At 41.3% G+C, this 15,340-nt stretch overlaps 1 protein-coding gene across 4 annotated transcripts in view; it reads right to left on the reverse strand.

Moving 5' to 3' along the window:
* Positions 1-1,187: 1,187 nt before the first annotated feature.
* The window catches only part of SCARA5 (scavenger receptor class A member 5), a 143,670-nt gene continuing 129,517 nt past the window's right edge, over positions 1,188-15,340 (reverse strand). For 3 of the 4 annotated variants that reach the window (XM_078149825.1, XM_078149824.1, XM_078149823.1), the window contains 2 exons: positions 10,807-11,004; positions 1,188-1,756 (listed from right to left, as the gene is read on the reverse strand). In XM_078149825.1, coding sequence (XP_078005951.1) covers positions 1,620-1,756; positions 10,807-11,004 — 335 coding nt within the window. In that variant the 3' untranslated portion in view covers positions 1,188-1,619. The remainder of the gene's footprint in view (positions 1,757-10,806; positions 11,005-15,340) is intronic. The other variant, XM_020983997.2, reaches the window with a different exon arrangement.

The following is a 15,340-nucleotide window of genomic DNA, read 5'->3' on the forward strand; positions in this document are numbered from 1 at the left end:
GGGGTGAGGAACCTATGGCCTTAAGGCCACACGTGGCCTTCTTGGTCCTTAAGTGTGGCCTTTTGACTGAATTGAAATTTTACAAAACAAAAAAAAGGATTTGTTCTGTGAAATTTGGATTCAGTCAAAAGGCCTCACTTAAGGACCTAGAAGGCTACATGTGGCCTTAAGGCCGCAGGTTCCCCACCCCTGCACCTGGCCTAACAATATTTAAGGGAGCAGATGGATATAATGATAGCCTGATTCCCCTTCTCTCTGAGGAGAGCAGAGCAGCCTCCAGCCTGAACCTCCTGCTGCAGGAATGAAAGTCTTCCTTGGAGAAGAGTAGGGGGAGAAGAGTCTAGAGGTACCTATTCTTCCTCACTTCAAGCCATACGATAATGGCCCCATGCTACATATGAGGGACAGCCCTCATTCCCTAAGTACGCAATAAAGCTTGTAATGTGATTGTTTGTAATACCACAGCCTTGTCAGTATCTCTGAACTGAGCCACAGGCCAGTTGCATCTACTCTTCCTTCCTGTAGCTAGCCCATTCACCATTTTTCTGGCCATTGTATTCCTAGCTCCTCCCCAATGCCTGGTACTCCTGGCTGCATAATAAATTCTTGAAGAATTCTCCTTCTCATCATACAGTATTCCAAGACAGAGCAAAGACACACCAACTGATGCTGATAATCAAATTTCAGAGATATCTAGTGATAGGATCATGGAATTTACAGCCAGAAAGAACCTTTGGGGATCATTTCTTATTTTATAGATGCGGAAATTTAAGCCCAAGGAGGCCTAAAACAGAAGTGGCTTCCCCAGGTCACATAGTAAATGAGAAATAAAGCTTGGATTAGTATTAAGGGTCTCAGATTCCACGCGTAGTGCACTTTCCATAACACCAGGGTTTTGGAATCAGCATGTTCTAGTGTCTGGGAGACACATTTAACTTCAGGCCAGGCCAGCACACGAATTCTTCTGGGCTGCAGGTATTTGGTGTTTGGTTTTCCCCTCAGCCTTAACACCCTTTCCACCCCCCTCATTTTACAAATGAGCAAACTGAGGCTTAGAGAAGGAAAATGCCTTTTCCAAGGTCGTATGGCTTTTGCTAGGACCTGAATTCTGGTTTCTTGCCTCTGAGTTCAGGGTAATAACCAAGCTGTTGCAGAGTAGGGAGTCAAGATCATCAGTATAAACGCAGTTTGGGAACTTTCTGTAGATTTAATTATCCATGCTAGCCCCATTCCCCATGGCCACATATAACAGAGTTGCTTTTGACACATCCCCAGCATTTAACTGTTACCGACAGAATGAAAATAAGCATGATACGGATTCTAAGGAGCTACTATTGGTACTGAATAAGGTCAGCAAATTGTTGATCCAGTTGGTCCAGGAGGGAAAAAGTTTGCAGTCAATCCCAGAGGCATTGTTTTTAGCAGCTGTCTAACTACAGAGTTATGGCGGCTTGTTAGTGGGCACTAGGCTTAGGGGTGCAGTGCGGGGCAGGGTGCCGGGGCTGAGCAGGAATGTGAGTCTGGGCGGCCCTGGGTGCAAGGTCCCAGCCTCCCCAGTGATACGCAGTGGAGCAGCTATATTGCCAGTGCCCTCGGGGCAGCTGCCATCCTGCCCATTCTCAGTGTCTGTTGCACGTCACCCCTGCATCTTCTGCATGGCCACAGTTGGTCTTCCCCCAGTTGGAGAAGCTACATTGGAGGATGCTGTCCTCTGTCCCCTTGCAGGCGATATCATCGATCCAGATCTGCCCTGTTCCTGCGGAAACAATGTTAAAAAGGATTTCTTAGAAGACATATTGGAAAACTCATTTCCAATGCTAGAAGCCTGTGGATAGAGTGAGAAAGAAACCATGGAGTTCAAAGGACCATGAGCTCATTGTCTTAGAGATGGAAGGGAACTTAGAGGCCATTAAGTTCAGCTTCTTCATTTTACAGATGAGGAAACTGAGACACAGAGTTTTTCTGAAGTGGCTCACCCAGGATCACATAGTTAGGAAGTATCTGAGGTGGGATTGGAATCGAGGTCTTCCTGACTCCACATCTAATACTCCACATGCCACCCCCCAGTGCCTCTCCAAAGAGCTGTGTTTTCAAATGTTAAACAAATGCTCTACCATATGAGACACCCCCTCCTCCACCCCAAGGTTGCCTGACCAAAAAGGGGTGGCTATATAGAAGCAGCACTATTGCCCCCCTCCAAAATGACTTTCTTTATCTGCCTTACCCACCCCAACAGGGGTCACAGATGCTGAAAGTGTTGAGACAGCTCATCCTCATCCAGGGATTCTAACCACTTTTTGTCACGATCCAATGAGATAACATTTGTAAAGTGCTTAATACAGTGCCTGGCACATAGCAGGTGCTTAATAAAGGCTTATTCCATTCCATTCATGGACCCCTTTGGCTTTTTGAGCATAGAGTAGAGCAATAGATATAATGCTGGGCCTCACAGTGCCTGGTATGTAGTAGGTGCTATATCAGTGCTATCATTATTATTGGTGAAGCCTATGGAGCTCTTCTCAAAATTATGTTTTAAATTCACAAAATGAAATATATAGGATTATAAAGGAAACTAAATACATTGAAATACAGTTATCAAAATATTTTAAAAATCAAGTATATGGATCAAGTACATAGACTCAGGCTAAGAACCCCTGCCCTAAATCAAGGGCCAGCTCTTTCCTTCCCTTCCTTCCACACAGCAAATGGAGAGAACATGTATACTCCTTAAGCTCAGCATAGTTGTGAGATCCTCACTCCTCTGCCTTGACTTGAGTCAGGGGTAAAGAGATGATGGGATGGTAAGCCAGCTTCATTGGCCAGTGGGCTAGCTTACTTCATGGCAATGATCTTCAAATCTAGGGGAGAAGCTTCCCAAAGTTAGCTACTCTAGCAACCAGAAGCTGCTTTTAGGGCTATGTGACATCCCTTATAAAAAGATATGGCACATCTTCTAAGAAATATACTCTGTACTCTTAGAGGAGACTAAGTCATAATCAATGGTGTTCTAGGAATGTGGCCATCAAAAGGAGAAAGCCTGATGAGAAGGATCCTTCAATTTAGAGTTGACTGAATTAAAATTAAATGATCATAGAAAGATAAATGAAAGGGACTTTAGAAATCATCTAGTCTAACTCTTTCATTTTAAAGATAAAAAAGTAAAGCACAAAGTGGTTATGAAGCTTGTACGAGGTCATACAGGTATAAAGTGACAGAGCCAGCATTTGAACCCAGTTATACTACTTCAGACTCAGTGTTCTTTCTACTCTCCCACACTGCCAACTGGATTGACCCAAGTTCCAAAGAATTGACCGTTTCCAAGACCATCCCAGGATTTCAGGTCTGAACCTATTTTATCTTTTCTTTGAACTGACCAGGCTTTCATGAATGTCAGGTGGGGATGGGGCAGGGGACAGCAAGTCTGGAGTACATTAGATTGGTCACACACTAGATGGCATGGTGGGTGATTCCCCCATTGGCCAGAATGACTCACATGGAAACTGTTGGCCAAGTCTATGAGAAAATAAATGACCTCCCAAGAGAACTGGAACTTTTCAAGGTAGGAATTATCTTTCATCTTTTTTCATGTATCTCTATAGAGCCTAGCACATAGGAAATATTTAATCCCAGAGAAGCAATGGGATAGAGTGGATAGAGTGAGGCATTTGTCATCAGGAAGCCCTGGGTTTAAATCCCAATTCTGTTACTTACTGTGTGATCATGGTCAGGTTATTTAATCTCTCTGAATCTCAGTTTCCTCAATTGTAAAATGGGGATAACAGATCTAAAGTTAGAAGGGATTTCAGAGGCCATTTAGTCCAATCCTTTCTTTTTATAGATGAGGAAACCGATGTCTCAGAAAGGGAAGAAACTTATTCAAGGGCACATACAAATGGGCAGGATTTGAACCTGAGTTCTCTGACTCTAGAGCCAGGGAAGTTTCCACTATATCACGTGGCCTGCCTAATAATACCTTGTAGTGCCTACCTTACAGGGTTGTAGTCAGACTCAAATGAGATCCAGTTTGTAAAGTGCTTGGCAAATGCATGACAAAAACCCCACATAAATGCCTAGTAGTAGTAGTAGTGGTGTTGGTGGTGATGGTAGCAATTATTATTAGTAGTAGTGGTAATTATTATTATTATTATTATTATTATTATTAGTGGTGGTGGTGGTGGCAATGGTGGGGGTAGTAGTGGTAGTGGTGGTGGTAGTAGTAGTCATAGTAATTAGTAGTAGTAGTAGTGGTAGTGGTGATAGTAGTAGTGGTGGTGGTTCTGGTAGCAGTAATTATTATTATTGGTGGTAGAAGTAGTAATTATTATTAATATATTATATATAATATACTAATATATATTAATATGGTGGTAGTGGTAATAATGATGGTAATAGTAGTAATTATTTTTATTAGTAGTAGTAGTAGTAGTAATGACAGTGGTGGGGTAGCAGAAGTAGTGGTAATTATTAGTAGTAGTAGTGATGGTGATACTAGTAGTAATGGTGGCAGTAATAGTAGTAGTAGCAGTAAAGATTATTATTTGGTAGTAGTAATTATTATTTTTAGTAGTATTAGTAATTATTATTATTATTAGTAGTAGTAGTAGTAATAGTAGTGGTGGTGGTGGTAGTAATAGTAGTGGTGGTTTTAGTAGAAGTAGTAGTGGTAGTAATAGTAATTACTTACTGAAGTGAATTGTATTTATACAGGAGCATGGAAAAATTTGGTTCTATCCATTTACCCACTAGTAAGTCTAAGAGAGAATCATAGAATGATAGAGCTAGATGAGGAAACTGAGAGCCAGAGAGACAAAATGACTCTTTGTCCAAATTACTCCTGAAGGCTGGTGGCAGTGCTGGGCTGGCTGGTAGTAATGGAATAGAATGCTGATTTGGATTTTAGAGGACCTGGCCTCAGACTATTATTAACTATGAGACCCTCTGTGAGGATTTCAGGGAAAATGAGCCTCAGTTTCTTTATCTGTAAAATACGGGAAATAATAGTACTTACCTCACAGGATGTTTGTGAGGATCAAATGAGATGGTAGATGTAAAACATTTTGAAAATTGTAAATTGCTATACAATTGTCAGTCATTATTAACATTATTTCTGAATCCCCAGTTCAGTGCTCTGCCTTCATTATAAATCACTCTGGAATAGCCTCAATAAAATATTTTTACAACGTATTTTAAGGTGGTGGGAGGTTTATACAAATTATTTCATTATATGCTGATGGAACCTAGATTTTGAGCATGCCCCGTTTGCCTAGTATGGAGCCCCTGGAATCACCTACCACAAGGAGTGGGTGGCTTCCTTGAATTATCTGCCTTTGTTTTTAAAAACTGGCAAGACTGAGCTTGTATGTGCTTCTTCCGCCATCTTTGGCTGGGCATGGTTGTATTCTTTTCCGGTGAGCAAGACGGTGAGAGGTAGAAGCAGGCAAAACATGAGCTGGTTCAGTCTTGCCAATTTTAAAGATGGAGGCAGACAATCAAAGGTTACCCCACCCACAAGGTAGAGCATGCAGTGGGCAAACTGGGCATGGTCAAAGCCAAAATTATACTGAATATCTCTTGAAATAAATGGCAGATTGCCTAAGGCTTGGGACTAGTTTTGTTACACCGAGATTTTTGTGGTTTCAGTATATATTATGATGGGATTTGATCTGAATCTAAGTTAGGGCCAGAAGAAAGAGCAGCTATTTCATTTTGTACTCTTTGCTTTTGGCCTGTAGTAGATTCCCCTGCCCCACTGGCTTCTTTTCTTGCCTAGATATTAGATAGTTCTTACACAAGCTCTCTTTCAGGCAGACAAAGAATGCTTAGATTAAATATCTTTTGGAAAGCATGTTGGTTAACTAATTACCCAGGAAGGAACTGGTTACCCAAGGGCAGTACAGAATCAATCACACCTAAAATAAATAAAAGACAGCCGAGGAGATTTGACCAAGAGAAAACTAAGCTAAAATGTTTATATTTTAGCTAAAGTCCAAACTCCATTAATTCATCGGGAAAGGTCTGGCTGATGTTCAATCACGGAAGAACAAAGAGGAATCTGTGAGGGTGTTTCACTTATTAGCATCATTAAACTAGTGATGCTAGTCACTAGTCAGCAACTAGTAGCCATTCAAATATATGAATGAATTAGAGAGCAAACCCTCCAAATAGTTCATAAAATTTCTGTTCACCAGAACTTTTAGACTAATGTTGGCATTAAACAGTCCTTACTTTAGCACTCACACTTGTTAACAGAGGCAGTAGTGAATTGAGTGCTGGGCTGGGAATCCAGAAGACCTGGATCTGAATCTGGTCTCTGGCACTTACTAGTTGTGTGGCCCTGGGCAAGTCACTAAAGTTGCCCCGGGAAATTCCCTATGTCTTACCTGTTCCCACAAAAAGATCACAGATTATATGCATTTATATGTTTATTTGAAGTAATAATCATCCCAAACATTTATGTAGCACACTATTGCTACAAATGGGATAGCTAGGTGGAACAGCAGATAGAATGCCAGAGCTGGAAGTCAAGAAGACACTTAGTAGCTGGGTGACCCTCACTTAACCCTATTTGCCTCAGTTCCTCATCTTTAAAATGAGCTGGAGAAGGAAACGGCAAACCATTCCAATATCTTTGCCAAGAAAACCCCAAAAGGAGTCATGAAGAGTCAAATACAGCTGAAACAACTGAACAACAGCTACAAAGCACTGTCACATCCATTAGTTCAAGAGTTTGAGTGACTTGCTAAAGGTCACATAAAAGATAAGTGGCAGAGATCATTCATTCCCCAGGTCTTCCAACTCAGTGAAGTCATTTCTTCCTCTCTTCCCTTTTTTCTCCTCTCCTTCTCTGCCTTCTTCTCCCCTCATCTAACCTCTCCTCCTTTCTTCTTTTCCCTTTTTCTCCTTTCTTCTTCTCTTCTTTCCTTCCTTTTTTCCCCCTAGGTAAATGTATATACTTCTCTTTAAAAAAAACCTCCGTGACATTTCTGGAAGTAACTCTCTTTCCACTATCTTTGAAATGGAAATTCTTTTATAACAAAGAAAACAATTGGGCAAAAATACTCAATATCATAACCATTTCTGACAACGTATATAACATTTTTTGCCCTAATAGTCCCTTGCCTTTACACCAAGAAGAAAGTATATTTCATTATCGTGTTTCATTGTCTTTCCATGGGTAGCATTATTAGTTTTTCACTTCCTCAGAGGCAGAGTGATATATAGTGGAAAGAATCTTAGCTCTGTGGTCGGAGGACTTGGATTTGAATTCCACTTCTGATGCTTATTGCCTATGGGATCTCTGGCAAGTCACTTAATCTTCCTGGGCCTCAGTTTCCCTATCTGTAAAGTGAAGGGGTTTCATTATGAAAAATGCTATCCACCTCTGGAGAGACAACTGATGAATTCAATTCAGATTCAAGCATACTTTTAAAACTTTCTCTATTTTTCTTTTTTCTTTTTGCCTGTGTTTTCTTTTGCAACATGGCTGATATGGAAATATGTTTTGCATGATGTCACAGGTATAATCAATGTCCAATTGCTTGCCTTCTCAAGGAGGAGGGTGGTCTGGGTGGGAGGTAGAGAATTTGGAACTCAGAATGTTAAAAAATGAATGTTAATTTTTTACATGTAATTGGGGAACATTTAACAAAATAAAAATATATTAAAAATAAAAGCAAATGAAAGGGTTGGACTGGATTGCCTTTTAGAGATCTGATCTAGGTCAATCATCCTAGATGCTGAATCTAGTCTCCTTTTAATGATCTTTTAATTTACATGATTGTAGTAATTGTGTACATTGTCATAGTTCTGCCTGTTTACACATCTATCTATCTCTTTATGTCTTCCCATGTTTCTCTGATTTCCTTATATTTGCACTTCCATATGTAGCACTCTTTCTACCACACCATGATAATTCTATAATAATAACAATAAATTAAATAAATTAAAATAATAATAAATAAAATAGCATTTTTTAAGTTTGCAAAGTGCTTTATGAGTATTTTCTCTTTGAGAACTCTGGGAGGTAGATGCCATTATTATCCCCATTTTACAGTCAAGGAAACTAAGGCAGATAGAAGTTAAGTGATACAGGGTCACATAGTTTGTAACAGTCTGAGGCTGAATTCGAACTAGTGTCTTTCTTTTTGTTAATTTTTAAATTTTTCTTTCTTTTTTGAGCTAACATCTTTCTGACTCCAGGTACAGTATTCTATCCCCACCACCTAGCTGTCTCTCTGCTTCTGTCTCTGTCTCTGTCTCCCGACGCGCACACACACACACACACACACACACACACACACACACACACACACACACGGTTGGACCAGTCACTAGAGGATTAGTAGGATTCCTTCTAGCTCTAACATTCAGTGATTCTATCTTTAAAGTAAGGCACATGCTAGTGACATTTTTGTTTTTGCTGGGATTGGAATAGCGAACTTCTGTTATGGAAACCCCTTCCACAAAAGCAGAGCAGTGACTGGTCTGAAATTTATAAACTCAGAAAGTAGCCCAGAGACATTGAAAGGTTAAGTGGCAAAACATAGGTATTTTTGACTCCAAGGCTGCCTCTCCATCTATGATTTTATATATATATATAAGTGTCATGGCAGGAACTTTAACATTCTGCCCCAACAATCCAAATTGCCTTAAAACACTTGTGTTATCTTTAAGACTTTCTCACAAACGTCTAAAAAGCCCGGGGAGTTTTGTGGAGGTAATTATATAAATGCATTAGCCAACATCTAGAGCAGGGGGGAGGGGTGTGGTATAGCAGAAAGATACCCCTGGCTATGGAGCCAGAGGATCAGGTTCAAATCGGACTCCTGACACTAACATATCCGACCTCCGGAAGCTGCTCGAACAATCTCCCTTGGCAAGTTTCCTCTTCTGTAAAATGAGGGGAACAAAGCAAACCTCTCCTGAAGCTAAGATCCCTCTCTGATTACACAGGCCTGTCTGCTTGTTAGTTGGCAGTTTGCTTTAGGACGATGGTGCATGTCAGATCTGAACAACCTGCCTTTCTTAGACCTTCTAAACAAGTTCATGATTTTATTTCACAAATGGCTTTGTTGTTATTTGTTAGAAGGCAGGTCATGGCGAGGGTGAGGGGGGCTCCAAAAGTGTAGTGGGAACTATTTTTTATTTCTTCCTCTTGTAAACAATATGACATCTATTTTTTCTAAAGAAATCTGCTGAAAACAAGTCCAGAGCTTTGAAAGGAAGGGAAAGAACTGTTCTCTCCTCAGGGCTTCATTCCTCAAAACTCAAAAATCCTTCTGAACTCCCCAGGTGGCTGTCAGTTTTTATATTTTACTGGAAAGGGGGTAGAGGACACATCATGGGAAACCAGCTGGTTTTCTGCCAGATGTTTTCAATGAACTTCACAAGAGTTACCACCCGCACCTAAGGGACTTGGCAGTGGGCAGAGGGGAGAGAAAAGAGTACGAAAGATTGGAAGAAGGGGCAGCTAGGTGGCATAGTGAATAGAGCACTGGCCCTGGAGTCAGAAGGACTTGGGTTCAGATCTGGTCCCAGACACTTGATACATACTAGCTGTGTGACCCTGAGCAAGTCACTTAACCCCAACTGTCTAGCCAAAAAAAAAAAAAGAAAGGAAGGGTCAATTCTGGAACATGTTCTACCTGGTCCTGATTCAGTTTTCCTCTCTGGAAACCAGAGGGTAATAGATTTGAAGCTAGAAGAGATTTTACAGGTCATCTTACCTGACATCTTCATTTTTTTTTTAAGTGAGGCAGTTAGGGTTAAGTGACTTGCCCAGAGTCACACACCTAGGAAGTATTATTTGTCTAAGGCTGAATTTGAACTCAGGTCCTCCTGACTCCAAGGCTGGTGTTCTATTCACAGCGCCACCTAGTGGCTCCCTGACATCTTTGTTTTTTAGCTGAAGAAACAGAAGACAGGGGAGAATGACCAAATCAGAGTTGGAAGGGATCTCAATGGCCATTTAATCCAACCCCTACCTGAACAAGAACCCTCACTGCAATATTCAGGGGAAGGGATCATCCATCTTTTGCCTGAATACCTCCAGGGAGGGGGAAATATTCTGAGAACAGGCACACATATAGTACAAAAAAATTGGTATTCTCTATTTTGTTTAAGTGAATTTCAATTATTGAAAATTAAGTTACTTTAATTTCTTTAGTATATTTAATAAAAATGTTCTCAATATTGAATATTCAATAATAAATGTTTGCCTTAAAAATACAAATAAAATTCCCTTGTGTACATGCCCTAATGAAAGAGGCTGTTCCTACCTCTGGGTCCTGAAGCAGCCCTTTCCACTTTGGGACAGCTTTCATAGTTAGGAAGTTTTTTCCTGAAACAGAGCCTTTACCCATTACTCTCGGTTCTACCTCCTGGAGCCAAAAAAGAAGTAGAATCCCTCTCCCAAACGCCAGCCCTTAAACTCCTTAAAAACACAGAGGTTGTGATTTGTTCAAGGTCACACAGGTAGCAAGGAACAGAGCTGGAATTCAAACCTAAGTCCATTGAAACAAGATACTGAATCATAGTCTGTTAGAGGTGGAAGAGGCCTCTGACATCATGCAGTCTATTCGTCACTTTCTAGATAAGAAGACTGAGGCCTCAAAGAAATTGAGTAACATGCCCAAGATTTCACATTTATGGTAAAGTAGAAGGCTGGGACTACGATCTAGGTCTTGGGATTTTCTGGGCAGGCTCTTTTCTCCTTCCCTGTACCATACCGAAGAGCCAATGCTTCTTCACTAGAGTTAGGTTGCACTCTTCTTTCAGAGCCTTCCCTTTTCCATCTCCATATCTTACCTTGCCCAAATCTAGCTGTCCTGTACACCTCCTCCACTCCCCGGAAGCCCAGCATCCTGCACACCACATCCCCGTCCTTCTTGTCCCATCCATCATCGCACACCGTCCCCCAGCGCCGGTCATGGTACACTTCCACACGTCCCTCGTGGGGGCCAGAGCCATTCACCAGCCGGATCATCATGCCCTTAGGGCTACCTGCTGGGAGAGAATTCACAAGTTACAGGCTCATAGATTTGTAGGCTGGGAAGGGATATGATACATCGTCTAGTCCAGTTCCTTCAAGCACACCCAGGACCACAGAAGCTAAATGATTTGTCAAAGGTCACACAGTTTATCAAGTGGCATGTCTGGATTATTATTAATAATAATAGCTATCATTAAGATGGACTTTTAAGGTTTGCAAAATACTTTCTCTTACTTTATTCTCACAATGATCTTGGGTGGTAGATACAATTGTCATACCTCCATTCTACACTTAAGAAAACTAAGGCATACAGAGATGGAGTGACTTGTCTAGGGTCACACTTTTAGTAAGTGTCAGAGCCTAGATTTGACCTTGAGTCTTCTTACTCCAGGACCTGTACCCTATCCATTGCGCTCCCTAGCTGCTACTAGGATTCTGTCCAGGTCCTACAACTCCAAACCCCAAACTCCAACCTTGAGCTAAGGAGACAGAACATCCCAACTACAGATGCCTTTCAGGCTTAGTGCCATTTGCGTCTCTTCACCAAGGACAGAATGCACCCTCGTTCCAGGGCTTCTCCAAATTCTAAGAATTTATCTTACAATGACTATTGAAACTTTCTTTGATTTCAGGGGGATAGATGGACCAATTTATGCATTTTTATTGTTCTTCACCTCCTTACAATTCTACTTATGCCCTTTATTTTTACATCATAATCATTTCTGGTTCTATAACCCTCTTCACTCCCTGATAGCCTTCCTACAGGACCCTCTGTTGTAACAAAGCACATCACTAGCCCTGTCAGATGAATGACCTTCCCTGCCAGAGTAAGCAATTTTCTGCTATAGAGCCTGGATCCACTGTTGCAAGGAAGAAGTTTTGTTTCATTATCTGTTTTTCAGGCCCCATGGTTAGTTTCCCATTTCCTTTCTTTTCCTTTTCACTGGCCTTGTTGTAATCACTGGGCATGGTGATCTCTGGGTTTTGCTTATTTTGCTCAGCATCACGTCACACAAACTCTCTCCTGTTTCTTGGGACTCCACCCCACTCAACCACTTCTCATTGTATGATAATACTTGATTACATTCATATGCCATAGTTTGTCCAGCCACTCCCCAGTCCATGGGCCCTCCTTTTGGTTACCAGTTCTTTGCTATCACACACAAAAAAGGGCTGCTGTGAATTTTTTTTCTTTCCTTTCTTTGGGGGTGAGGTGGGGATGATGCAGATCAGCACCTGCTCAGTAATTTATAGATTTAGAGAGTGGCCTGGGTCACAGATGTTGTGACTTGCCCAGGGACACCTTAAGGTGAGCTCTCCATTCATTCCAACAGCCCTGCTGCCTAGGAATGTTTCAGTCTATGTCCAAATTTTGGTTCTGCTTTTGACTTCCCTGAAGTATATGCTGAATGGTGGAACCACTGGGTCAAAGGATAAGAATAGTTTGCTGGCATAATCCCAAACCGTTACCCAGGACAGTTAGATCAATTCAGTTTTACCTTGCATTCCTGTTTGTCTTACTGTGGCCTCTCTAACCGTTGGGGATCTGTAAGGATGTAGAGGGCCACAGGCTGTTCAAGAGGTCTCACTGATGGATGAAGGCCCCTCTCGGGTGTCGATCTTTGAGCAAAGGTCGCCTGGTTCAGTGCTCCATTGTATGGATCTTTAACAATCTTTAACTCCCCTAGTTATTGTATGGTCATTAGCAGTCTGTTCTGGGATTGGAGTCAGATAAGTGCACAGGACTTGCATGCACTGTCCTTGAGCACAGCATGGGCTATATATGTCATTGTAACTTGAGAAAGAGTTCCTGTTATTTTACTATATAAGTAAGTGCTTTGCTAAAAATAAACGCAGTTGCTTCCATCTTGTCTCCCGCCTCATCAATGCGCATTTGAGATAGAAAATCAAGCTGGTCTTGATTCATCAGGTGATTGGGAAATCCTAGGCCCTAGGCAGGCTCTATAGCCAAGTGAACTAGTTGTGCACAACGTCTAACATTGACTGTTCCCTTTTTTTTTGGGAGGGGGGTTGTCTTTGCCAAGTTGCAGGCTATTCTTGGAAATCTCAGATTTGTTGTAACTTGCATTTCTCTTATTGGATGTTATTTTTATATGAAAACTTATAGTTTATAGTTCTTTTAAATACTGTTCATATATTTTGACCACCTATCTACTGGTGACCAGCCCATGCTCTTATATAGCAGTGGTTCTTTAAAATGTGGTCCGGGGGCCCCTGGTGGTGCTTCAGACCTTTTCTGGGGGCTACGTGGCCAAAATTATTTTCATGATAAAACTAAGACATTTAAATGTCTAGTAACAAAAGTTGGACATCACTATGTGAAAATATGTTTAATAGAAACATATATGTATAGCCTATATCAGATTGTGCACTGTCTTGGGGGGGGAGGGAGGGGGAGAAAAATTTAAAACTCAAAAGCTTATAGAAGTGATTATTGATAAATCAAAATAAATTAATAAAAAGGTGTTGGAGGATGACTGTTATGTAGGATAGGAGCTAGAGATGGGCATATAGAACTTCACAATGATAAGACTCTCTATTGATACAGGTCAGCACTTTCTCTGCAACCTACAGACTTAGAAAGTTTCCTAAAGCCCTGAGAGGTGATTTGCCTCTGGTCACAATAGATAATATGTATGTGCTGTATATATTACAAACACGTCACGTTCTCTATCCCCCCAACTCTGACTGGACCTTGGGCTCCCACTCCTGTGACTCTGGGCCCTAACTATTGAGCATTCACATCATGCTACCTGGCTTTAGGTTCACCACTTCCTGGCCACTCCTATGCCATACCATCAGAGACTACCCTTCCCACCCCACCCACCCTTTCTAACTCAACCCCCAGGAATATCAATCAAATTAACACTACCACTACTGAAAAGAACATGTCAGCCATCTGCCCTCTGGCTCCAATCCCAATTCCCTCTGACTTCCCTGTCCAAAGCATTCCTCCTTGGCCATTACTGCCTTAAAAATGTTGCCTTCCTCTATAAAAATGTATACTCCTTGAGGTTCTGTCTTGCTTGTACTTATATCTGCAATATTTAGCATAGAGCTTGACAGATAGTAATAAATGATTTTGCATTCATCTATTCATTTGTCAGAGGTAGAACTCAAACCTAGGTCTTGCCCTCAAAGCCAGCTCTGTAGAAACTCAGCCTCTCTTGGTTTTATATATTTGTATCCATTTTCCATTTATCTTGGATATGAATTGTTATCAATGATATTTAATACAAAGATTTTTTCCCACTTGACAGTTTATCTTCTTATTCAATCTTCAGTGCTTTTGTTCATGCAAAAGGTTTTTGTTTTCTACTACCTTTCTGAACATTTGCTTGGAAACCAGCAACTCTACCAGAAAATGTGTAGAGGAGAAGGAAGCAGGAAAAACCCTGATATTGTTAATGCTTTTGTGGGGAGGAAGCCAAGACCAATGTCTTAAGTGAGGAAGGAGTACCTGTCTAGCCAGAGGGCTACATACAGTATATACATGGAGAGGTCTCAGGAAGATCCTCTTGCTTCCAAAGTTTTCTCTCAATATATTGGGGGAGGGGAGGGGGGAACTGAAATACTACCACTCAAAATTCACTTTGTTGGTTTATCACTCCCAGGGAAGATTTACTTTTCTTAGGTTTCTGAGGTTCCATCCAGTTCTAAGCTTCTAGTTACCTCTTATTAATAGATAACTTCCACCACCACCAGAAGTGACACCCTCTATTATTCATTAACACCTGAATTTGAATCAGGAGATTAGATCATTCTCCAAAGCAGGATAGCTGGCTGAGAACATAGACCTGAAGGAATGGGATATGATATATATGTTTGGATGGGTGTGGGGGAGAGAGAGAGAGAAGAAGAAGGAGAGGGAGGGAGGGAGGGAGAGGGAGAGGGAGAGAGAGAGAGAGTGTGAGCAACAGACATCGAGAACACAGGCTACGTCCTGGGTAGAACTGCATATTGGGATGCTCTGGTAATTATGGGGTAGCATGAGGTCACTGGATACCAGAGTGAGAGGAATTCATGTAGACAGAAAAAGTTCCAGAAAGGGTAGGTGGTGGGTGGGTGGAGACAATTTCAATTTACTCAGTTTTGTCTTCTGTTGGCCCTGAAGGTGAGGTTGGTGGTTATTCATGGATTCAATTAACAATTGAAATTGAAACAATTCTCTTTGACCCCATAATAGGTGAATTTCTCCCGAACAGAAGACCACATTTAACTAACCATCCACCTGCTGCTAATAATATTTGGTAAAGGAAACTGTTCCTGCCCAGTGACGAAAGTAACTGGAGTTTCAAGTAATCAATGGCCCCTTCATTGTCTACACAG

The sequence above is a fragment of the Phascolarctos cinereus genome, unplaced genomic scaffold (genome assembly GCF_003287225.1).
Source record: "Phascolarctos cinereus isolate Bilbo 61053 unplaced genomic scaffold, phaCin_HiC Scaffold_2;HRSCAF=192, whole genome shotgun sequence".
NCBI lineage: Eukaryota > Metazoa > Chordata > Mammalia > Diprotodontia > Phascolarctidae > Phascolarctos > Phascolarctos cinereus.